A 27,062-nucleotide genomic window follows, 5' to 3' on the forward strand; every position below is an offset into this window, starting at 1 on the left:
TTCCTCGCCCCGTCTGAAGGCATTAGAGCATGCCATGAAGGGCACTGCCTCTTTCTGACACAGAGGCCGCCCGGCTATTAATTCACCTTTCGCTGTAATGAGGGGCCATCTTACTTAATTCAACCGTGAATAATTTATGAGAACACAGGGCGAAGATCAGTTATGCTCACCAGGCAACTCTCAGAAAAACAGGCATAGTCTTACGGCCACTCGGCCTATACATATCCTGATCATATTTCCATCATTATCTCCCCTTTTTTTTCAGAAAAGAGAAGAATGCTGCAGTGCGTGTCGAATATAATGTAATGTTATCTACATCTCTCTATCTGCTGGTACAACTGTAAAGGGACATTTATGTAGACAGACACGGTACACAATACAACCATCACATTAACAAAGCACAGATTAACTGTTTAAAGTACATCTGGTCCTCCCCAGACAAGGAAAGAGGTATATTAATGATTTTGTAGATTGTTGATTTCCCAAACATGACACGTTTAAAATAAACAAATAAATGTATATAGTATACACAGTCCATAGCTGAATTGGGTAATACAGGGGGTACAGCCTAGGGTGGATATCATGACAGGCTCACAAGAGGGAAAGTCATGAAAATGCGGGCGAAAAGCTAATATCCTTCTGTGCAGTGGCAAGGGTGGGTTCTGTTAGGTCTCGGTCCTCTGCCTCTGCGGGGCCAAAGCAGATGCAGTTATTTATGGCAGCGGTTGACAGAGACGGACGCGTCAGCACCACGGATGTCTTCCATCAGATGCCTTATTAGCTCCATTACGTCTCGTCACGATGCAGATCTTCAGCGTCACAGAAGGGAGAAGGAGAGAAGCCATTTGTTTTTCCCCTTCTCGTTGGCTGACCCATTTAAGCGATTTGGTGAGGCCAAAAACTGCAACTTCAGCTGAAACAAACACCTCTAACAGCTCGGAGAAGCCTTTGTTCAAAAATGAATGGGATATGCATGCATACTGGGGACAGACTGTGTCTGGGGACATTAAAAAGAGGACAAATTCTACATACAAAATGCACTCATACGGCACGTATACACACACAACACAAACAAAGCATTTATATACATGTTCAGTAATTCAAACTTGAACCGAGTAAAGAACTGTTAGGGTGCAGCCACTGCACAGCGGAATATGCACAAACAGCAAGGGGCTTTTTGGCTGGGGCATCCTCTCAGTATCTGCTAAAATGAAGAATTGATCATATGAAATTGATATTGATTACAATTAGCATTTATATTTGTTGTCAGAGAAGATTTTAGAACCACATAATCAGGTGTGTAGTCAGCTAGTTGCCTTGGTAACGTGAAGTCAAGGAGGGTCGAAGAGGGTGCATTAAGCAAACCCAGGAAAGGTGCATGGTCAGCCCCCCACTGTGGTTTCACACTTAAGCAGTTTTATCAGGTGTATTTAAAGCAAAAGTGGGGCCAATTTCACTTGGTTGTATTGAATGGTGGTATATGTGAGGGGTATGCAGTGAGGTGCTTTAATTGGCACTGTGAGGTCTCGGTCTGGTGTTTCCGCTATGCACTTAAGCGTTCATATGTGAGTTCTTTCTTCCATTCTGAATTGAATCATTCCACTTGAAATATTCCGGTCGCTGTTCACATGTGTTCTGAGTTAAACAATACAATCAACACGTTTCAAAGAACAGAACAGATTAGTTTTCTTGAGACAAACCAAATACTGGTGTGCTTCCAATAGCCGTGGGCACCGCATCGTGTGCTTTGGGCAGTAATATTTTAACTGCATTTCAACCTTACTGTAACTTTACCAGAGTGATTCCAATACTCCAATACTTTAAAAAAATTCATTTTCAGCAACGGTATGCAGTACAAATGTTTCTAGATTTCCTGTCATCAAGACTTTGAACTATTTTTAGTTCTGTCAAAATGCCAGTCAAAAAGTGTGCCTCAGAAACAGACCAGTTCTGTTTATTGATGTTAGTCTCTGTCAAAACCAGGGAAAGAAGTTGCCTTTGATCATGTGCAGAACCCATACTTGTATGACTATTAGTCCCTAATGTTTTCCTGTCACACGGAACATCAGAGGTTTAACCCGTTCCTTTTCAATCCCACTGAATTTTCATTGAGATTGGGGTAGTTCATTCCAGTGGAGGCAGCTCCATGAATCAGCTTCATTCTGATTGGGCCTGCAGGCAGAATATTAGCGGAATATTGGGCCTTATATAAACGTAGTTCAGGCACTGACTGATGGAGAGGAAAGCGCCATAGCACTTTCAGTTGTCAGCCGATCCCTTCAATCAGATAAGGTGACACTGCAGGGAAGATCCTCCGATCCTCTGCTGAAAAGGTTCACTGTTCAGAACAAACTGTTGTTCATGAAAATATGATGCTTTCGTTGGTGAGAAAACAGAAGTAGTTTTTTTTGCACACATAAAATCTGATTTTACTTTATTTGTTGACAAAGTGTTGTATCTCACTGGTGAAATGAATCACCTTAAAAAGGCTTTTGGAGAGGTCCTAGATTTTACATAGCAACAAGCTCTATCAAATATGTCATTTCATGTGAATATGTAGGGCTTCTAAAAAAAAAGTCTTACATTAATTCAAAACCCATTTAATTTCACGCAGAATGGAACATTCAGTGCCATAAGCAATTGCATGTGTGTAATGTGTGTGGTTATGTCCGTCCACTCCACTCTCAAGACTCTCAAGCTTTGGTGTGGACATTGGACCCGCTCCCGCGGCGGCTAAAAGCTGCGATTGCTAGCTTTGTCATTAGCGATTGGTTTTTTGAAGGATCACAAACATTGTTTACAGACACACGGCTCTCTGCACTGATTCTACACAAACCAAACCAAAAAGCTTTGACTGCTAACTTTGTAACTAGGATGTATCTTGTCGGTTCAGGGGGAAAGTTTAACGGGCACTGCTCTTACTAGCTTGCCTGTATCATGTGCACCTGGTCACTCTGTAGCTAAATGGATGGCTAGTTAACTAGCGTCTGATATCAGGTGGCAATTGTATCATTCGAAACACAATATTATATTGTAAAATCTAATACAATATGATTGTATTGTATTGTATTGTATTGTAAATAATTCAGCTGCACCTTCCTTTAAGTTTGTTGTGGACAATACCAATGGGAGTTGATGAGTTGACTAAATGACAGTGTTGTATTCTAGAGAGGGAGGCGGGTGTGACGCTCAGAGGCATGTTCCCAGATAGAGGTAGAAAGAGGCTGATATGTTTATCAAAGCCCTGCCAACAGAACTGGGTCACCCTGGAACTGGAGGCCAAACAAGTAATAGATGAGAGTTATTGCTCGGCAGTATGACAACATCCCAGACTTACACTCCCTGTGCATGTACAGCCTGCATATTGTACCCAAATTATCCTGCCTTACTAGTAATTGCCTCAGTCAGTTATGGCAAATAATTATGGCGTGAAACAGGATTATTTTGATCAGAACTTAATTTTTTTTTACTCGAGGCATTCATAAATGGTGTGACCAAAACTAAAAACAAAAAAAAACAGGCCCTTTCCAGTCATCGTCCTCCTATATCTCTAAAGCAACATTCTTAAATGAAATGTTGTTGTGATAGGGAGCGATCTTCGTTATATAGCAGCTGTTACAGCAAGTTCAATGCAGGAGATTTTTATTGAGTGTTTCTGTATTTTCCAAGAGTAGCTGGTGACAATATGAAAATTTTACATGTATGTATCATTTGGTCATGACATTTACTTCACAAATAGTGTTTTCACAATGTTGATAATCATGGCAGCTGGTGAAGTGAGTAAAACATCTAATAAAACACAAAAATATCTGATGTAATGTTATCGGATATACAGCATGAATAAATGGTGTTTGTTGGTTAGTTATCATGACAAAAAACATGTCTTATTACACACAAGCTTAATCTGTAGTACGCAGTTGTACTTTAGTTTCTTTTTTACTGTAACTTGGGGAGCATGACGTTTCTATTCCATATTTTGGAGTGCCAGTATCACTATACGACTCCGAGGCAGATTTGTGAGCGTTGTTGTCTGTCACTGTGGGAATACTGTATGCAGTCACATCATGTCCTTGACATGACAGGGGTGAGTGTAGATAAGAGGATTGTTGTGTAGATCAATGGATTCATACCCCCATAAGGAAACCGATAGGTAAAAAGCCCGAACACAGTGAACAGCTATGTGCATTCCTTCCGCTCAAAGAAGAATGGTTAAGCTTCGAAAGCAAACCCGTCGCTGTAAGCAGGCTTGCCCCATCTCTGGGGTGCATTCTTTCTGTTCTTCTCACCTCAGTGTGAATGAGTGGAAATCCGGTGAGATTTATTTATCTGGTGTGATGTTTTACATGAGGGTAATTCTCTGTGGCACCCGTGCTGAGGTTTCATGGAGGAGGGAGGATATCACATTTCATGTCCTGGAAAAAGTGAGTCTCAGCAGCGAATGCTAAATCACTGTTGTTGACTCGTGCTGTCGACATATTGTAATGCAGCTTGATATTTGCACCTTTTTTTCAATGTTGCATTCATGGTAATATTGATCTGAGTACCCATCAGTGTGTGTGTGTGTGAGTGTGAGTGTGTGTGTGTGTGTGTGTGTGTGTGTGTGTGCTTCTATCGGTGAACGTGCCTGTTAGTGTGTGAGTGTGTCTGTGTGTGTGTGTGTGTGTGTGTGTGTGAGAGTGTGTGTGTGTGTGTGTGTGTGTGTGAGTGTGAGCTTCTATCTGTGAACGTGCCTGTGTGTGTGTGTGTGTGTGTGTGTGTGTGTGTGCTTCTGTCTGTGCATTATAGATAGCCTGACATATGGATATATTGAAAATGCAACTGCAAGTTTTTTATATTCATGTTTATTTTGTGGTCAAATCAAATCAAATCAAACTTTATTTGTACGGCGCATTTCATACAAGGAAGTAACACAATGCGCCTCGCAGTAGGAAAGAAAAAAACACACAGATTTTCAAGAGATAAATAAATAAAATAAAATAAACGTACTAACCGCACTGGCACCGTTTCATTGTCATCCACTGTTTGTTTTTGTATAGCGACTAATGTGTTTTAATGAATCACAGCATACAGCAATTTGCAACAGCTTAAACAAATTAGTGTACAATGTTTGTGTCAATGAAGCTCAGAAATGACACATAGAACACGACCCACCGAATCATCTCTGAATAAACACTAGTTAAATATCTAAATGTCTTAAACTACTTCATTAAAACTTATCTGGATACTGTCAGTTCTGTGATGTGTCTGAGCAAATCATGTATTTCTGTGTTGTACTTACATCATTTGTATTGATTTCCATGTCTTTGGTCATAAAAAAAACACAGGCCTGCATGTTGGTGAGGTTATTACAATGTATGTATGCAATAGTTTGTATACCCAAAACAATTAAATATAGTCTTTTTACCAGGGGCGTCGCAGGGGGGTCATAATTAGAGCAGGGGGCATGCCCCCCCCCCCCCCCCCCTACACACACACACACACAAAAGAAAGAAAAGAGTGATGCAATTATTTGCAAGTTGACATATATTTTCAACTATACTATTTTAAAACTTCACTAAAGTAGTTTCTTGTAGCTCAGCAATCTCCCGCTTTCTATTAGGGTGAACACTATATATTTGTGTAGAGATTTTCATGTCATTTATTTGTGCTGTTATTGAAAATGACTCTCACTTATTCACTCACTTTTCCACACTGCTGCTTCTTGTCTTGGAAAAGAGCTAAATCTGGTCTACTTCACCCAAAACTTCTAAGGGGCATGAATTCACGTAAAAAGACTATATCCACAAAGCAAATTAACGTATGGCAGGTATGCACTATGCTATTTTGGCCAATATCTTTGGTCATGGATCCAAAACGGTGGTCCTACGTTGCTCTGTGAGAGAGGCTCAAAGATGGCAAAGATCAGGGACATGCTACCAAAGATGTCAAAAATAGGTTGACCATTTCACAATGTGACTGCTGTTACGACCTACGTCTACTTAGCAACCAATAGAAATGAGGCATGAAACGACGCAACACTGGAGTCAAACCAAAATGTAATGTATGGAGGTAAAACATGCTTAACGGAATGTTTATGATTCCAACAAAGAAAGAAACCTTGTTGAGAGTTGTGGCAGTAGAAGCCTTGTTTGTATGATGTGTCCTCCAGCTGTTATCATGACCAGAAGAAGGCTAAGCAGGACGTAGCATGGAAAGAAATAGCAGAGGAATTGCAGCTTCCGGTCTATGGGATTTTAAGTGTAAACAGCTCTCGGATAGGAACGCATCCACAACTCTCGTGCGTAGGTTTTCACTTTCCATCTCTATTGAATTGTGTCGAAGCCTACGATTCAGTGGGGGTGTTGTCATTGTACAATCGACATACATCAAACTTGATGTCGTACCCAAAGTTTATTAGATCCACGTCGTGTGGCTTGCAATAACCTTATAAGATTGCTGAAATCTCACAATCAAGGTGCCTTATAGATGATAAAGCTACAGATGAAAGGAACCTGCATGGTAATAGGTGTCTCTTCAAACACAGTGCATAGGAAACAGCACGAGCATAGCCGTGTCTGGCCCATTGCCAATTAAAGCTCCGACTGGGCAGTAGTAACCTATTTTCCAAACTGCTCAGCCTCCTTGAATGGTCCATCATCACCACTAGCTCATAGTACATATAACCTGTAACCACATCTACGCACACTGACAAATAGAAACCTTAGTTACTCCCGGCGCCGACGTGAGTGGCAGCCTTTCCACGTAGCTCCGTTGTCTCGAGTCTTTTTAGCTTTTTTTAAGTTTGTTTGTCCTTGTTTACACTTTGCTTTTCATTGGCACTGTGTAGATATCTTTATATCCTATGGATACACGCTCCCTATGTGTATGTATATGTGATTTATGTATGTATGTCGGTGAGGTGTATAAGTGTATATGTGTATAAGCTACTGGATGACCTAAATTTCCCTCTGGATTAATAAAGTATCCATCTATCTATCTATCTATCTATCTAAATATCATCTAAGATCACTTACCCCTTGCACTATCAACCTCTGGAGGACAGTGGTTGGGGCTTTTTAAGAATGATGAGATTTTCCTCTACATCTTGACCTGGAGATATCAAATAGAATTCAGTGTTTTGCTAAATATAACCTGTGAACAAAGCTCTCATTTACCAACATTAAATCAGATGCTATGCTATTACAAGTCACAACTATCTAGCGAAGCCAGAAGTCTAAACAACCAGATTGAGGGATGGCTACTAACTTTAGCTGGTACTAGCCATCTATCTTGCAAACCAAACTATGTCTATATTTCTCAAATGCGTGTTAAGTGTGTATAAGTAATTGCATTTTATTTTCACACATTTGAAAAATGGATTGATGCTCTGCTGACGACTTTAGCAACACCCCGTTGAGCTTTAGCCTACATCTCCTCCAGTGTTGATGTGCAACAGAGTGCTGTGTGCATCCTTACCTGCTGTTGCAAACCGATTTCATCTTGCATCTTTTGGAAGAAACAAAACCATAGGGAATCAGTGTGTTTGACTTTTTGATGTATGATCTAAGTAGAAGAAAATGTTTGACTCATAATATAAAATGACCATAACAATTATATATATATTTTTTTTAAATAACAATAATTGAACATGACGCGTGTGCTCTTAACACTGATTAAGACAGTATCTTAGCAGTATCTTACAGTGACTTCTGTTTCAGTAACCAGGGAATCTCCACCATCTTCTTTAATGTTATCATCTCTCCTGGCAGACTTTAAGCATGTCTCACCAAATTACAGCAGACCAGAGGTTTCCTCAAGATTTATTATCTACACGCCATTGGTTTATTGCACTACCACAAAAGCAGAAGTTTAAATGTCTAAAATAAAAAATGTCCCTGATGGGGCTGTTAATTTCTCCTTAATCTGTTGGTATTTGGTACCAAGCCTCTTAATTACCCAAGAATCCATGCACAGATCTACTTAATTTTCCCTTAAACATGCCCACAAAATTAGTGTTTTACTTCCAATTGTCCCTTTATGTGTGAACCATTATGTGGATTTAATACTATAACCAGCTGTCTGCTGGGTTTTTTAATTAAAGTTTTATTAAAAGACTTTCTTGCGTAGAGGACAAATTGAATGTGGCATATATATGCATTCTACACTCCTGTTGGATTTCAAATGAACATGTAAAATAATTATATTGGCTGTAAAAAAAAAAAAAAGTGTTGATGATTATGATTTACCACCATGTTTTTGTCTCTGCCTGTCTTGCCAAGTGAGTTGAAAATGAATATCTTTTTTTTTTTTACCTCAGTTTTTACAAAACTGTCTTATTTATTCTGTAATTGAATTTAGTGGAGTGAAGCGAGTTGCTGGACCTGCAAGGCTGGCCTTAAGTCCAACATTATTCCCAATTAAAGAAAAGCATATTGGACCCAACAACCAGAGATTTCTGTTGGCATTCTGCTTAAGTCAGGTCTCGTTGAGGTTCTCTTCTAATTATATTGGCACATGGCTCTTTCTGCTGAACCCCTCTTTGCATTTCAGCCCAAGGCATTGTTGCGTGCCATTTTCACTATATTATCATCATTGTTTTTTTCAGTGTTTTCCACCCTCATGATAATTAATAAATAATAAAGAATAATTCTGAACGCTACTACTACTATGCCTAGTAATAATAATAATCATAATAATAATTGAGGAAGAGGAAGAGCATGTTAGATTATTCTGCATTGATTGATTTTTCAGAGAACCAGTGACGGAGTACCTACTCTTTTGGTAATGAGCTTTGTCAGCATCACATATCTAGATCAAATAGAAGTTGAGATCATTTAAATTAAAAAGGTAATACACTGTAAATGTGCCACCACAAATCTGTCAGAGTATGGACATTTCAAGGGAGTTGACGGGTCCACGGTTTCATTTGTTATTTGTCGGTACTCTGGCAGCGAGCACAGAAGCACCATTCAAGGCGCCGTCCGCCATTCCAATCCAATCCACTCTTTTTTTTTCGTCAAATTCAGCAGATTGCTCCTCACGGTCCTCTAGCTGTCTGTTCGGCGCGTGTGCACTCAAAACAACTCCGCTGTTCGTACACAGTCCTGTCTCTGTAAATGGCAAACAGTCAAAGTGGCTCAGAGTGGCTCGGCTGTTGAGCACAAATATCAACAACCCTTCGCCAGAGTGGCAGACTGTACCTTTCAGAGAGGAAAACTACAGGTTTGAGCACAGGGGGGGTGGGCCATGAAGCAGAGCGGGGGGAGGGAAGCGCTTCCATCGTCTGCTCACGGCAGACCTCTACATTAGAACCTCGGTGTGTGTATGGGTGGCAACTGAGGCCAATAATACTGGTTGTGTGCAGGGGTGGACTGGCAACAAAAGGCAGCCTTGACATTTGCTGTCAAGAGGGACCCAATGTCCATTCATTCATGTCCATTCATTAATTCATTTCTATTGTCTGTGTTAGGATATTGTGTGGACCGATGAACCTCATTTTCCAAGGTTTTCCTCCCCATCCTTGTGTGTACAGAAAGTAAAAAATTCAAAGCTTCCGTAGACGTCTCTGCTTCCTTTCCCTGTCTCAGGTTTCTTAAACATAAAGCATAAAATGCATAAATCAGACATCATTTGGACTGTCTGACATGAGGGTGTAATGTTATGTATTGAATTCAGAATGAATAGTCCAACATTAACATAGGCAAATAACCTACGTACATATGTGGTGTTTTATACACACACTTGCCATTCGTTTACTTTGTTGTAATGCAGTAATAGATCATTTGAATGAAGTGGTCCAACCTGATCATATGCATTGATGTACTGTGCTCTGTTTGACTTGACAGTCACACAATGTTATTCAATAGTGCGCCTCTAATTTGTAATCTGTACTGGTTCCTGCTCTCTCCTCCCCCATCCTTCATACTTCATCAGTTTTACAAATGATCAGTTTGTTTTACCCATTTACAGTCGAAACAAAGCCGATGACCCTATTTATTTCCAAGTTGGAACACTTAGTGTTAACGATTGCGCACTTAAGACAAATTAAGCCTTGGCAATGCTCAAACCTGCCGTCGGACTCTAGCATTGAAAACGCAGTTTTAAAAGTGGACAAAAACGTATAGTTCTTTAGTTTGTTCATTTAGCTAGTTCACACCACCTAGTGTGACACATCGGCTGCTCCCTGCTCACCCTGATGCTCTTGTCTCTTTGCCATTCTCCTCCTCATCACACGCAGCAGACTGCTTAGATCAGGCAGGCATTGTTTGCACACTTTGCGGCATCTGTTTAGCAAAGCCTTTTTCTTTTTCTAGCACTAAATATCTGTAAAGCCTCACAAAACTCGCAAAACTGACCCCACCGTGAAAAATGTTCTAACTTCTGGACGACCGGTCTGCGCCTGGGTGTGTGCGCTCTATGGGTCCGTGGAGTATTTCTGATTCATGACACTTGGAGACACGCAGGGTTGCCCTGTGGCGCGACACCGCCAGCATTTGAGATTGGAAAATCGAATGTGATCTTTAATGGGCAGGCCCCTCAAAACTGTTTAACTTGGTGCAGAACTAGTTTTGGGCAAAACTGGCAGCAATCCATGGTTCCAGGAGCTCTGCACCCCCCCTCGTGACGCATGCCGTGTGGAGATTTAAATGCTGTTCTTTCCGCACGGCCAACTGCTTAACACGGCCGCGGCCAGTTCACGCTCCCGGGCTGCACGGGGTCGCTCAGTCCGATGCACGGTTTTGTGAGAGTTTGCCCCGCAACATTTGTTTTTTGCGATTGAATCACTCTGTGTAGCCTGGTGCATTTTGCGCTCAGCAACAGGTTAGCAGCTTCAAGAGCAGGTGTTCACTGCTCCGCCACCCCAAAGCTTTCCTGGGGGGGAAGCCTCGCCAAATAAGCTAATTTGATCCCCCTCACCTCCTCTGTTATCTCATTTAGAGCACCGTAGGTGCCAGGAATGACAGGTGGCACAGTGATTGCAACGTGGTACGGGGGTGAGAGTTTAAAAGCTTTTTTAAATTGCGAAGGACTGCCAAATTGATGAGACATAAATGTCTGGGACATGGAATGATGGAACTAAATGCATGTCGATTGTGTAGGAATGTAAGCCTGTCATATCCGCATTCACTTATTTATGTTGAAATACGTTTATGGGTCACACTTTATTTGGATGGTGCCCCTATAGACTATCTATCGATGCTCAGATTATAAACAAACTGTTGAAACTCTGTTAACTACAAGCATATTAATTGGTTAAGGTTAGGGTTAGGGGTTGGGTTTAGTTTGGTTGATGACCAGTGACCAATTAGAAAGACTGAACTTGGATTTCAACAAACATCTGGAAAGTCTCTGTAGGCGGACTATCCAGATAAATTGTCACCAAGTTATGTTATAAAATTGATGTTCCTTATCTTGAAGACAATATTGTCTATGTGTATAAGAAGCCTGGCGGGTTTTCTTTTTCCTTTTAGTCTTCAAATAACATCATGAAATTAACTGTGAAGGCATGGAGCTCATTGTAGCTAAGAGACACTGATAAAGCCACGGCTCAGGGGATTCATGCAGAAGGGTTTCCATTCCACTCCGCGGGTTTGCCTTACACACTGACACATCTTGGCAAGCGTCTCTGGCACAAATCAGCTAACCGCCATGCTACATCATGATGCTAGCGAAGTATTGTTGTCTAACAAACTCTCAAAATTGACATTAGAATGTAAAAAACCTGCACACACCTGTGAAAAAATGTAATATTTCCATCCATTCACCAGTCTTCTTCTCTCTCTTTTTTTTCTCTCTCTTTCGAACAGCTGGGACCACGTATATTTTTGGGAAAGGGGGCGCTCTGATCACGTACACCTGGGCCCCCAACGAGCGACCGAGCACGAGAGCAGATCGTCTGGCGGTCGGCTTCAGCACGCAGCAGACAGACGCCATCCTGGTGCAGGTGGAGAGTACTCAAGGTCTCGGAGACTACCTTCAGCTGCACATAGTGAGTACTGCTAGCCACTACAAAGAGGGCCACGGCAGGGCCATAGAAAAACAGGGGACTCATGTTATCACACAACATTTTTGATATAGGGTGTAATGGAGGATTTATGAATGGACGGCAAAGACTGTCTGGGTCCCAATTGCCATAAATAGATTCAAGAGAAAAAGCACACCTTTACTGCCATGTGGGGAAAGTTTTCTGGGTCAGATTAAGCAGAGGAAGTAGAAATAATTTGCCAGAATAGGAATAGTTTGCCAGAAAATCTCCTAAAGGCATCACAATATGTTTAGCTATTAAGTGAGAACTGACCTCGGACCTGTTCATTTAAATTGTACACAGAACATTGTGACTCCAGCAATGTGTTCGAATACAAAGATCACCGGCTTTGCTAATATGTCTTTCCATTTCTCTGCCGCTAAAGTGGCGCAGTAGTGAAAATAGAAAGCCAGGAGCTAGTATCAACCTTTGTTATTACACTGGAAGTTTTCAAGGCAACCAAAAGGTGAAACCTTATAACCTGTCTGACACCAACTGTGTCTGTGCAAAATGTTATATACCAGATTCAGTCGGTAAAATTGATTCAGCTGATGGATCGCAACTGGGCTTGATTGCATGGATGGATGTAATGGGGGGGGCCTATTGTAGACCTCCGAATAAAGACAGATCTGATCGAAAAGGTCAGAACGGGGGCGGGAATGATATTTTTCATCCTGGAAAGGGTACAAAAACATTTGAAAGGCTATGGGAGTCCAGAAGGAGAACACTAAGCAGAAACATGCCTTCCCAGGAGTGGCCAGGCTGCCAACATTTCCCCATGGGCAAAGTATAAAATCATCCCAGGAAGACTCAAATGGATCTTAAAAAATAAAAATAAACAGTCAAAGACCTGCAGGCTTCTTTCGCCTCAGCTAAGTCCAGATGTTCATGACTCAGTCAAAAGAGACCGGCCAAAAATGGGACACTAGCAAGAAAGCAAACACTTATGGCAAAGCGCTCCTAGACTCTCCCCAGGGCTGTTGGGAGAAGGGTCAGAGTTCAGATGAGGTAGACACTGAACCCTTAGGATGACATGGGTTCAGTTATGTTCAGTGCAGAGCAAACACATCATTCCACAGTCAAAACCTATACCAGTATGGTCACAGACGTAGACCTGGTAGGTGATGGAGACGGTTGTATACATCATTGTTATATCATGTTTTTTTAACAGTGTGGAATTATGGTACTGTCATGTTATGTTGAATCGGTCTTACTGGTTCCACACTGGTTCCACACTGCTTTGTGGTATGTATCTATGGCTTTAACAGAGCCATTTTCAGTCGGCTTTCTTCTCAGAACAATAATTCCTTGAGTATACTCTTAATTACGTTGCCACATAAAACACCATAATTTGCCCATGAGCTGAAGCCGAAGATTGTCACGAAGCAAAACACTTCTCTACTCCGATGCCATCCGCATCAATTTATAGTGTCTCTATTTATGTTGTCTGAAATTACACTCAAGTGGAGTTTGCAGTGCCAGCAAACATGAGTCAGGTGATAAGTAAGCCATCATTCTCGGTTAACACAAATAAGGGCTACGATGTCCTACCTGTATTGCTACTACGGGCTGTATTAGGGTAGGAGTTTGTAATCTTGGTCATTGACACCAAAGAGCATTAACATTAGACTGTTGTACAGTGTCAGGCTACGGTCCAAATGTCAAAGAGTTTGTTTTTAACTTCAGATTCACTTTGGCTGTAGGAGTAAGGTGATCATTCTTCAGTCTGTACGCTACACAATATACATTTGCATTCTGTCGAGCTACAGCTACAGCTATAGGGGCGACAGTGGTACAGGAGGTAGAGAAGTCGGTTAGTAATCAGAAGGTTGCTAGTTCGATTCCCTGTCGAAGCGTCCTTGAGCAAGACACTGAACCCCTAATTGCTCCTGATGTGCAGTGTGCCATCAGTGTAAATGTAAAATGTGTATACATTGTAAGTCGCACATATGTAAGTCGCTTTGGATAATAGCGACTGCTAAATGACTAAATGTAAATGTACAGAAATGGAAATTATTGTAATAGTAATACACAATAGAGAAATTACAGCATCTGGGTCTTGTGTTCGACTGTACTGTAAGTGTCACTATAGTGGAATGCCTTGCAAATGGCATGAAGGTACTGCAGCTTTGATTGTGTTTGATTGTGATATGTGGTTCAAACACATAGTCTGGTCCTGCTAGTAAGGAAGTACCGCCAAGTCCAAGTAACTTGGAAGAGCCATTGCCCACCCACAGAAATAGAGCCCCTTGTCTGAAGAACAGCCGGTGTGACAGATATGCAGTCATGAGGAGGAAGTGAGAAGGGAAACAAATCCATCCACTGCAGCACTTCTCTCTCTCTCTCTCTCTCTCTCTCCCCCCCCTCTCTCTCTCTCTCTCTGGTGGAGGCAGGGATTTCACAGACCTGATGGAATTTGATCCTAAGTTTGAGGTATTGTTCATTGTCTCATATAATCCAGTTGGTCGAGAACAAGACCGCAGAAGGAATTGCTGTCACCGCTAAGCCGAGCCTCTCAGATATCCTATCCTTGTGTCCACACTGCTCACGAGTCCATGATGGTGCGGATGCTTATTACCGAGGAGCTTGTGAGGGCACGGCACAGAAGTGGAGGCACCCGTGGCCGTGTCCCGCGTCCCGTGGAGGAGCAGCGGTGGTTACGAAAGCGGTAATGGAAAAAAGGGCCTCGTTGGTATTCCAGGCCACCCGAGCGCTGTATCGATCTAGACGCAGGAGGGTCCAGCTTCATCCGTCTTTGAAGCAGGTGGAATGAGGGAGCGCTGAGATGCACCACCCCTCCTGTCAGTGTCACCGGGATGGATTAATGGAGCTTTAGGTGCGGCGGCACAGGAGCGAGCGACCTCGGCCCAAAGGGAAGGAGTCGAATGGATGTGTCCGCCACCTCTGCGCGACCCCCCCTGTTTTCAACACCTGTAAGGCCGCGGGCGCCCCCGCCGCGAGCCACCCTGGCGGCAGGAAGTGAATCTGTGCTTCCAGAGGACATACTTACAACTGTCAAGCCCAAGTACATGACTTTCCACTTCAGAATTCAATTACACACTTCACACACAGCTTATTTTCTCTAGTGATTTCTCGTAAATAGAAGGTTGTTTTTTTTTTTTTACGCAAACATCCGGAGGTGTGTTTGTCATAGAAATATTGCATATCTACATGTGTATTGAATACAATAGCTTTTTTTAAAATGCTGTCTTTTATGTAATAGAGGGGGGAAAAAAAAACCTCTCAGACACTTCCTGGGTGTGTGAGTGAGAAAGCGTGCAGTTATCTCCGATTTTCCCCTCCGCAGCCTTCTGCTTCCTTTCTTCCTCCTAGGTTCCATTGTGCCTATTGTCAGAGTAGCTGTGCTAAATGCAGGGCGATAGCGCAGGGAGGAGAAGGAGGTTTAGCTGAAGCAGAGGGCCCCATTTAGGATTACAGAGCGTGCTGGTTGTGCAAGGAGTGCGGTGACAGCGTCGGCTAACTGATCTCCAAAACATAACGCTTGATGACAAACTCGGAGATAATTTGATGCACATCCTGCGGAAAAAGACAAAAGAGCCGGGGCTGATGAGGAATTAAAGAGCTGGAACCTGTCCCAGTATAATTAGCTGAACCCACCCGTCTGTTTGATTAATACTCAGATGAAATTAGCCTCCCCTCAGCCGTGCCTCTCTGTAAATGGGCACCATTAGGCTACTTAGTGTGCACACCATGGCAAAAGGCTATCTCAGCGGGGTCAGAAGGCAAGGGCAGCACCGGCGCGCTCGTGAGGATGACGGCCTCACACAAAGGCAGGCCAGCGAGGTGTGGGACCTCACGTTCGGTTCCCTCAGTGCGAGATGATCTCATATAGTCTTATCCTCGGATCGCTGTGCTCGGTGATCTCGTAAGCCGTCGCACCTCGGGGTGTAGCGTGACTGCTGTGAGCATCGGCACGCAGCTGGAGAGGAGAGAGGCGGTGGGCTCAGCGACGGCAGCGGCGGCAGCGGTGGCAGCGGCAGGCGGGCGATTCCTCAGTCACGGCGGCACACATTTCACATCTGACTCATGGAGGACTTGGGCCGTGAAACAGATGCCAGGGGCGGCCGCCGCCCCTCGGGGGAAATCAGTCTTTTTAGTAATGTGTATCCCCTGGACAGATGTGCCATGATTAAAAGACGGAGGGAAAATCTGTCAAAAGGCGGTGCCTGGCATCATAATTACAGCAGCACCTGCTCTGAAAAAAGTGCTCTCTCACGTCAACAGGACGTCTGATGCAGCACCTCCACTTCTCTTCCCTCTTCCTGTTTAGATTGATGTGTGGATAGATGGATGGACTGTGGACGGATAGGTTTCTCGACTTCTTTGTATCTTTTTAAAGCATCTTTTCACGGAATTCATATTCACATCATTTATATTTTGAGAGCCCCTCTTACTTTATTATTAAAGCAGTAACAGTTGATCAGGTGACCCTACTGATATCATTATCGCTTATGGATGTCTTACTAGCTGGGGTTTAAGTTGCCAAGGGAATTGGAATAGTAAGTGCACTTACAAATGGCCCAGTATGTAGTATGATGACACCCTAGACCTACCATGTTCATATCTGTCACATCAGTGCACGTTTGAGAGGCGGATCAGCATCCAGGGCTTAGCATAATGATATTCCCATCAGTCTCACTGACAATAACACCCAAGTAGTTGGAGATTATACTTATTTAATGAATCATAAACTTGCTTTGATCATTTGTTAATCAAAAATAATCCTCGAGTCTAGCGGTGAATGTATTGAAGAGGTATGAGCTTTTATCCTGTTTACAATATGAGACTTCCTTCAGTGCCTCATCCTTCCTGAATATTGTATGACGTTTCCGCTGATCTGAGTGCATGTTGATACACTGTAGCGATGGGGCCAAATGGGAGGGGATAGTCTCGATTCTAAAATGGTGGTCTTTCTGATGGTGCTTCATCCAGTGGAGGGTACATCCTTGGAGCACAGCACGGCTTCTCAGGAACATTCAGACCTTTGGCGAACATCTGAATTTGAGTTCTCCTAGTATTTTAGTGGCATTTTTAACAAAAACAAATCCTTTATTTACTATTTGCTAATGCTCATGCTAATTCAGAATACATGGCTTTAGATATGTATTAAATGTCCAAATGTCATGAAACTCTTGTAGTATGGGTGGGGGAAAAAAAAATGCAAATCGCAAAATTGAAAACACCGAATAATAATATGCACACACCAAGTAAATATCTGATGGACTGGGAATGAAAATTGTCTTCTTCACGGAGCTTTGGAAATTGCATATTGTTGAGCACTCCTTTTAGAATCCTCTTTAGAGGACAAAAATAGAAATGCAGTGTAATCCAAAGGGCTCTGTATTCATTTGCTTTTCATTAGGGATTTGCCAAAATATTTAAGGACATAAAGGAGGACACACTCACATTTTCATACCATGTTTTATGCACAGAAAATACCAGATAAAGTTACCACTGTCCATCATTTATAAAATAGAGGTTAATTGGTACAAACAGTGGCCTACTAAAACCATTTCTAGCATCAAAATATCAATACAAACTATTATTGATTATATTATTGATATAGCACTTTCGATAATGCAGTTCAGAGTGCTTTCCACTCCCATTTGATTGACTAATCAATGTGTAAAAAAAATCATTAAATAGAGGAAAAAATAAAGGCTGTCGGTAATAAGATGGCTGCTCCCAGCAACTCCAGAAGGAAGTGTAGCGAACCATTTTTGGACCTATTGCGTGTTGAGGGAGAACCTTGGCGCTGGTCTCACGTTGACAGCCCACCGGGGGCACCAGGACATTCCCCAGTGGCCTGAAGGTCATTTTTGGCCTGCCGTGAACAGTCAACTTGACCAACGATAATATAGCAAGCAGCAACGAGTTGATGGACTTCTCAGAGTCCACACATCGGGCACCACTGGCACTCTCGACACAGTGTCCTGGCGTTAGGATTTGCACGGCAAAAATGTTTCTCTGCGACACATACAACCATCTACCTGCTTCTCTACCAATAACACTTTAGACAAGTCTTCCCAAATGGGACAGTGGGACTCAGTTTGCACGTCTTCAAATGAGTGCTGCAGCGAATGAGTGCAACAGCAATCATAGGACATGTAAGGCAATCACCAGCACTCTACGAGCACTTACCAGCACTCATGCAGCCTCCTAATCTAGGGAAAGTGCACACGTTGGAAACGAAACAGGCTACAGTAACGTAACCATAATACAGCAATGAACGTAACACATTAGCCTGTGTGACTCATTAGCCTGTTAGCACCACCTGCAGGTACACTATAACATTACAAGTTACTACAACAATATATGAATGTAGCCCACTAATATACTGATGAAAGTGGAGTCATTTAACCTATTTTCCAATCTTTATATTTGACTTACATTGCATTTTCCTGTCTTATTTATACTGTGTGTCTTTTTTTATTGTTGTTATTTTTCTATGGAGCCCAGTAAGACCAGAAACCACTTTTAGGAAGCTAATGGGGTCCAAATAAAGAATATAGAAGTTTTAAGAAAGCATGTTGCACAATATTAGAATATGGCAATTAACACGATCATGTACATGTAAAATATTGTTGTTTCTCCATATTGTGATAGGCTACTTGTTGGTCAGTCCCAAATTTTTGGATACATTTCCTCCCTTATGAACATAGTGCCCAAATTTATAACTAGTCTGTAGTCTTACATCAGGGGTTAGCCTACAGAATTAGCGGTCTGGGGGTCTGCATGAACAGGGTGGCTGGGATGGAGTCAAACTCCTGGCCTGAATTACTATTTCAGTCCGCATCTGGCCCTGCTTATCATATTGTGAAAATAAACACCTCATAGAGCGGGACAAAACTGTGTCAGAAGTAAACACGGCATCTCACAATATCTCATCTATTTTCTGCACATGAAAAGCTTCCTTGAAGCAATCATTTTTCTGCATCAGAATCAGCAAAAAAATGCAAGTGACCAGAAAAGATGTGTCAGCTTCCTCTTTTCCAGGACGTGGAAGTCGATGGGTGATTTATGGTACTGAGAGAAAACAGGGTCTCAGTCCAACATAGACCTGGAGCAGCCTGTCACACCCGTATGAATTTTTGATGGCACGTCTCAGAGGGGAATGGAGGTTTGGCCTTTGGTGTGACAGCAGAAAAGGCAGTACTCTGCATACAGGAAGATGAGGGATGAGGGCACCCAAGGTGACCCGGTAGATCAAGAGGAAACGACCGAGGAGGCTTGTGCTGTGGGATCAGAATGATTCAGCCACGTACACTGTTTCATTCTCCGTCTCGTTATGGCTATGTAAAGGCTTTGTTTTTACACAGCAATCCAAGAATTATAAATTAACAATCAGAGGTGCTGGCTGAATGTGCTCAAATCCTGGACAGATCTATTTATTTACCAGATAAAATCATTTTTGGCTGGCATCGGGAATGGCAGTGTAGTAATTGGTTCTGTGTGATTATTGGATTCACTTTTGGAATGCTAATATGACCAACAAAGCCAGGTGCAGCCTGAATAAGTCCCACACTCTTCCAGGGTAGCCGAGGGGCTGGCACATCGTCGTTCATTGCATTCAATTTTCAGTTGCTACAAGGGACTTCAAGTTAAGTGCAGCAAGCTAAGTGCAGCAAGTGAGCCAACTATCATTATTGAATGGTAGAAATCTTTTTTAGATCAATCCTTGTTACCAGTTGCATTAGTGAACTCCAAATGGCTCCCGCACAGAAATGTGTGTGCCGTTGAACCACCGCAGCGTTTTCCACCTCATTCAGGAGGAAACCTTGAAAGTAATGAGATTTGGACTTGCTGGGTGCGCTGGGGTCTCAGTCAGTGAAGAGCAGACAGTGCAGCGCGAGGGGACCACACGGCTCCCTGTTCGCCCTAGAGCAGAGCCCACATTGGGCATGCAGCGCTAGTGATTTGCCTTCAGGCCAGATTAGTCATGGGACGGGGGTTTGGGCACTGCAGAAGGATTAATTGGAGGCCCTGCTTCTCCCAAAAGTACAGAGGACTCAGTTATTTATTTATTTATTTAGTTGTTGTTTTTTTTATTATTATTATTTTAAACATTAATCTATAAGCAGTGGAGATGCAGGATAAAATAAAACAGGATTATTTCTTAGCAAATGTATTATATTATTTATTATATTGCAATATATATATAAATATATCGATACGGAAATAATAGTAATATCTCTTTGGAGGATGAAATAGTTTTGTTGACCTTCAAGCTTCGTGACAGGAAGATATATATAAGAGAAATAGAGCTTGTGAATTGTAAAGCGCAAAGCGTACGTTTCAACAGCATACACTGATCCATCTATGGTTTGTGTATAGCATGAAACATTAAATATACTGTAGATTAAGAACAAATCATTTTCAAAGCAGGTTTTGAGTGCAACATTTCAGATGGCAAAAGCAATACAGAGCAGAGCTAAAAAAAAAAACAGATCGACACAATACTCTGCAACCAAACAAAACGTGAAAAAGGGGGAAAGGGGTCTGAAGACTTTCTGAATGCACTGTATTTCTTTTGCCATCTGAAATATTGCACTCAAAACCTACTTTGAAAGTGATTTGTTCCTAATCCATGTTTAATGTTTTTAATGCTATATACACGCATCCGTACTTCTGCTTCCATCTTCTATTGTAGAAGAATTTCAGAATGTATCTCCTCCAGGAAGAGATTGCACAGAACAACACGGCGTTCAAAGAATCAGACCTTGTGTTTGATCGCTCACTGGACAGGACATGTCAGTGGCGGTTTGCTCGCGAGTTCGAAACAAATCTTTCAAGGATTTTGTGGTGTTCTATTATTCTCCTGCAGATAAGTCCACATGACAGGAGACCACAAACAAAGACAAACGCAAAGGTTCTCTCCAAATGTCACTGCGGGTGGATGCTTTAGCGGGTGATGCAAGTTGAAACACACAAAGGCTTCCTTGCGCCCCCTCCTCCTCGGATGTCTTGCTGCTGAACTGAAGTGGTTGTGCTTCTTCAGCCTCGACGAATGGAAGTAATCATATATTCCATGAGCATAGGTGCTTATCTGCTCAACTGTGGTTATCTCTCAAATTCAGAAAACATTGCAAACGTCGGAGGATGGTCATTTTGGAACGGAAAAAAAGTTGCTAAATTCACAATGCCAGTAGTCTGTCACACGTGTTACAAAGATTTAAGGGATATCTGGAATGGGCTCGTTGAACCCAGACTATTGTTTTTACTCTTGTTTCAAATGGACCCCGACCAATGACCTTAAAGCATAAGCAGCCTTTCCTGTTGATTTGGCTCGGTGTATTCTGCCAGTGTTATCATTAGCAGTGAGATAAGTAGCCTGTGGAAACAGAGGGAATGTGTTGGTTTTAATTTGCCGCTGAGGCGAAGCATCCAGTTAGCATAAATTAGCTTTGTGGCTCCTTTACCCCACCCCACCCCACCCCTGCTTTTTTAAAAAGTAGGGCACATTTAAAAGGGTCCATATTAATGAGAGAGGGTATCACTTCAAGTGGGTATGAATAAATGCGTGACCCACGGTTTCCCCGCTGTTAGATGTAGCAGTACTGAAAGAAATGCTGAATAAGAAAGAGTCTTTGAAGCTATGTACTTAATATTTTTTTTAGATGTACTCTAAACTGGATCTCAAACCAACACAGCACTCTTCCTGTCCAGTCAGGGTATAAAATATGATTGCAATGGTATATATGTTGATTACAATGTATGCTGCATACAATAGTATACTGTGCCATATACATATAAGCTTATGTAGTCCATTCTCCTCTACGGTATAATACTATATACTCCAATGGTCTCAGTAAGCTGAGCAGAGGTTCAGAGTGCACAGCACCAGAAGGTGTGTGGAACACCTTGGTTGGCCAGAGCTGCAGCTGGTGAAGGCATGTGGTGTCCACAGGAAGCAGCTGGGGAGGTGACTGAGAGGGCATGGCCCGGGCCCAGGGAGCGCCGGGAGGCCACGCCAGCCTCGCCAACCTCGCCAGCCTCGCACTCCGCGAGGAACCCCCCCGCTCGCCCCCGCTCTCAACACCGACTCATCTATTTCAGGCTGCAGCAGGGTGAACGGCGGGACAGCGCGGGGAGCCCGCGGGGCGGGGCGGGGGTGTCCTCTCCTTCACCTTTCCCCCCCTCCACCCCCCCTCACCCCCCTCCTCTCACACTTCCTCTTCTCCTCGGCGCTTGGCACAGCAGTCACGTGCGCCCAGCCCCCCCACCCCCGCCCCCGCTGCAGCCGAGAAGAAGATGTCAGCCGCCCCACTGTCGGAGCAGATGGGGTCAGTGAACATCACATTGAAGGGGCAGCACTGGAAAGAAAGCACCGGTGGAGTGAGAGAGAGAGGGAGGAGAGGGGCTTCACTCTTCACTCGTGCCTCGCCCTGCCTTTCCATTTGAAGGCAGCCACTGAAGGATGGACACCCTGAGTGGAGTCCCTTTAAAGTCACACATTCACACCTACACCTGCACAACCAGCAGTCCATCGATTCCCCTCTGAATGAATGTTCATTGCTGTTGGAGGGATCACACGATACAACTTTCAGGGAAGGTTTTCTTTTCCAAGAACATCGAACGGCTTTCACCTCACGGGTTCACAAAAAGGTTTCCTCCATAAGGTCACTATACATACGTATATGTGCCCACACATGCAGAAACTCTCTCACGTGCATAAGTGTATATATAAAACCACATTCATTTTCCAAGTGCAGTCTAATGTACTGAAAGAGAACATGGCATTTGGCCTCCAGATTGCCTTTGCTGATCAATATTTTACCAGGTGTGCCATGCAGGGTGTGATGTGTGACGAATTAGTAAAACACACACACACACTTTAGACTGACTGCTTCAGATTGCTGCCCCTATGAAAGCAGGCTTGAGAAAGACTCTAAGACCGGGTATGGCAAAAAAAAGAACGGTACAGGTTTAGAAAGCTTATTGTCATGTCCTGCCAAGGGACAACGGATGAAAACTAGCTAACCGAGCTAATTCCGGTGCATTTACATTTTTATGGAAATGTTTATCAATGTACACTGTCCCTTTTTTAAATAAACGCATAAATAAATCAAATAAATGAATGAATGCAGAACATGTGTGACTTAAGGTTCTGCACTGGATGATATCTACGCCTCTATGCCTCTAAGTATTCACCAGGCACTGAGCACTCGGCGTGGGTGTGGAAGTGATGGATCTGTCTTAGCGCGATGGATAGGCAGGTGAGATGTGACATCCAAAGTGAGATAGATAGAAAGGTGGCATAGTGCTAGAGGCTGTCAACGAAAGACTGAATAAGGAAATACAGAGATGAGGATCTGGGGAGACAGTTCTATAAGCGCCTGGACTCCCTCTATAGACAGGTGAATGATAACACTGACAATGTATTCTCTCTCTCTCTCTCTCTCATGAAACATAACCTACCGGCAGTCCTTCAATCAAAACTAGTCCGCTGCATCAATGATTCTATATTGCAAATGCTACTGATGTGACACAGGAACGATCCGAACATGTCAAGTCATGATATAGGCTGTCACATTATCATAATGCATACATTTGAAGAGAAAGATTGAAGCGACCACCATCGTATATTACATTGATGCGGATATACTGCTGCCTCTTAGCTGGGACATCAGCCAAGGAGCTACTGCCATTATCCCTGGATGTAAGGATATAAACAGGACACAATTCAAATAATTAGTCATTTCGAAATGTACTCCATCTTCCTGAGAAGGTCACACTGACACTGCCGAAGACACAGAATCGTAGTTATGTACTGTACAAATGGGTCGTTTGGAGGCAATATTTTACCTCCGATTTTTCAAGTAGCATTGCGAGTGCCCCTTAATGAGAAGGAAGGACGGCATTTCTGTACCGCCATCCCAATTAGTTATAGTTAGCTAATTAGTTTCCTCTGTGCAAATTAAAAGCCCACAAACCCATCCTGCAGAGAGGGGACCAAGGAGAAGGGAGCGTCTATAAAAATTCTCCACAATTTGAGTCAGAGCATCTCTCTGCTAAGCGCTCAGCAGCTCCGGCTCTCGCTAGTCTGCAGGGTTAGCCCTCAGATCTGTGTTGCAGCGCCAGCTCTCGCTAGTCTGCAGGGTTAGCCCTCAGATTTGTGTTGCTGTTGTTCCTCCCTCCATTTAAACACCGCATGTATGCATCAGAGCAGAGCTTGACTGATGTGTCTGTCCTCCACATAGACGTGAGATAAGGGGGGGGGGGGGGGGCGCTAAGGGCTGTGAGTCAGATTCAGCCTACACCATTAGCCCTCAGTCCTTCTCATCATTGTGTGGATCTCTGAAAGCCCCAATCAGTCCTCCCAGAGGAGCGAGGGACACTCTTTATTTTCCGAGATGGTTTTATTTTCCGAAAGAGGAGGCAGAGGAGGAGACAAAATGAAGTCTTACCCATCTGCGAGCATCTCGAGAGGGTGAAGTGCCAAGGGCCTGCTACCAAATGATTTCCACCTTGCACAAGATGAGCTGAAACTCCTGTGTGTCTTCAGCTGAATACATGAATATGGTTCTGGGACATTGGAAGCCAAAGTGCATGGCAGTCTATTTCATCATGCTCAGGAGGAGAACAAGGCTTTCTGGTGTGATTCTGCACTCCTGGATCACATGACTAGTCAGATACATTCCTCTCCGTCTATCATTGTCTGCAATAGATAGATATATCATATATATTCATCTATACATCTGCAGTTAGACAGAGCTATGCATTGTATAGTTTCAAGAGTATTTCTTATAGTATTACACTTACACGTATATTACATACATTATACATTACCAGTTTACAGTAGTTGATGAAAGAACCTTGGTTTTAAATACTTGATGAAATGTAATAATTGAATGCAGATATTTGTCGACATAGACAAAACATATGAAATCGCAAATATAGATACGTATGAAAGCAACATTACAGGTTATGATTGCTAAAATGTCTCACAAACAAGGCTTTGTAAAGTGGGTGAACTATATTAAAAATGAATGATGTACTGTCAATGGGAATGAATCCAGAAAATGCAGTCATTTTAAAGGCGGATCAGTTGTCACAAATCTACCAATATAGCCATTGAATCTCTCCTCGTACTTGACCGTACTCTTGCTAAAGCTGAAGGAGCCTTCCTGCCTTTGTATTCACCACACGTTCTGCCAAAGCGTGTTCAGCCTTTTGTCCAACACCTGCATTCCAAACAGTTTCCGCCCCTGAACACAGACTGGACCCCGCTGCAGCACTTCAAGCACGTCTGTAGTGCGTCGTGTTTCAAAATGAGTGGAGATCATTTGATCACCTCCAGCCCTCTGCATTAGCATTAGCATTAGCATTAGAATTAGCAGGGAGAGAGTGATTGCACACGGCTCGCCCACTCACTCACTCACTCACCTCGCCAGCCCACAGCGGAGCTCCAGACATCCAGACAGCCACGCCCAGGGCATGTCCCCTGGCAACAAGCCTTCCATCTGGGACTGAAGACAGAGGTGGTAGAGGGTGGAAAGGGAAGACCAAATAAGTGAGAACTCAGAAACAGCAGGATGCTGTCAACTCTGATACATGTCAGAGTATTAGGTGGGCGTGCGAGGGAAGAGATAGGTGATGAATGCAAAACACTGAGGCACATTTACAGAGGACACTGAGGCTGGGCTGGGCTGGGCTGCCCTCCCAAGGGTGTGCTGTTACAACAGCACTTGACAGATGCCATTTTATTGCTCTTGCTCTGTGTTGCCTTTTGCCTTTGCTACTCTTGTATTTGTCATTTGATGCTCTGTGCTTTTCAGTCTATCTTTTTATTTGGGGATAGGGGTGGGCATTTTTTTGTCACTGTATTTTCAACCATATGGATGGTATCTTTATATACCACAGTATTTATCATCTACAGTTCATACGCTTAATACTATTCTATCTTTCTGTAAAAGCACCCAAATTATGCATTTCAAAAGTAAAAAAAATTATCTTTCACATTTTTTTAATTCAAAGAGTACAGCTCCATCCTTCATCTGACACCAGTGGAGAAACAGAGCCAACTGAAGAGCTCCCCTTGGCATTACACACACAACATTACGGAAGCAGAAAACAATTGTAACCTGCAAGGGGGTGGCAGGGTTTCCATGTGTGTTCTTTGGCAGTCCTGTGGTGTAGTGTTGCACGGTGTACCGATACTAGAAAAGTACTGCGGTACCCTTACGTTAAAAACGATACGATTTTGCATATTTTTGGTACCGGTACTTCATTAAAAAAGCACGCAATCAGAGCGCACTCACTGTTCCGCTCCCTGTCAGGCTGCCTGCACGCATTGACTGTAAGGGGCGGGGCTGCCCAGCTCTCACACATGCAAATACTTCGGGTACGAAGCAGACACTGAAGGAAAACCCATCGACACACACAGAACCTTCAAATCCACTCAGGCAAAGGGAGGGAACACGTCGAATATGGCTAAGCACCTATCAGACAGACACCCCGAACTTTTCAGAAAGTTCAAAGAACGACAGGTTAGCAAATGTGATTATAAACATGAACACCCAAGCTCACCCATATACAGCCTAACACGAGTAGCCTTAGCCTAGTTTAGCTAGGGTGACCAGACGTCCTCTTTTACCCGGACACATTTAGGTCTCGAAAAAGAGGACGTCTGCTTTGTCTTGTGTTGCAATTGCTTGATTTTTGACTGTGTTAGGAAAGTTGTTGACTTGCTAGTTTGTCATAAACAAAGTAAGCAAATTTAACAGGTTTCGCTAAATGTAGCCGCTAGCAAGACATCTCGTTAGCGATGTTAGCAAGCTTGTTATAACAGGCTTGGACATTGATGCTAGTACTACGTTTTTTTTCACCCCTGATGCTAGTATTAAGTGCTCTTTGTAATGTTATTGTGATAGCCATGTTGGCTAGGTTGCCAACGACTTTCCTAACACAGTCAAACATCAAGCAAGTGGCTTCATCTGGCAAAAGAACTGTCCAGAAAATGAGACAATGCACATTATCGTCATGACTATTATCATTTTTTTGTTAGAACATCAGTTGCTAACAAGACCATCACAAA

At 43.0% G+C, this 27,062-nt stretch overlaps 1 protein-coding gene across 1 annotated transcript in view; it reads left to right on the forward strand.

Moving 5' to 3' along the window:
* nrxn2a (neurexin 2a) overlaps positions 1–27,062 on the forward strand; it is a 203,501-nt gene that overhangs the window by 159,160 nt on the left and 17,279 nt on the right. The window contains exon 18 of the mRNA XM_042708599.1: positions 11,787–11,968. Within this exon, the coding sequence (XP_042564533.1) occupies positions 11,787–11,968 (182 nt within the window). The remainder of the gene's footprint in view (positions 1–11,786; positions 11,969–27,062) is intronic.

This window comes from Clupea harengus, chromosome 8, assembly GCF_900700415.2.
Source record: "Clupea harengus chromosome 8, Ch_v2.0.2, whole genome shotgun sequence".
Lineage (NCBI taxonomy): Eukaryota > Metazoa > Chordata > Actinopteri > Clupeiformes > Clupeidae > Clupea > Clupea harengus.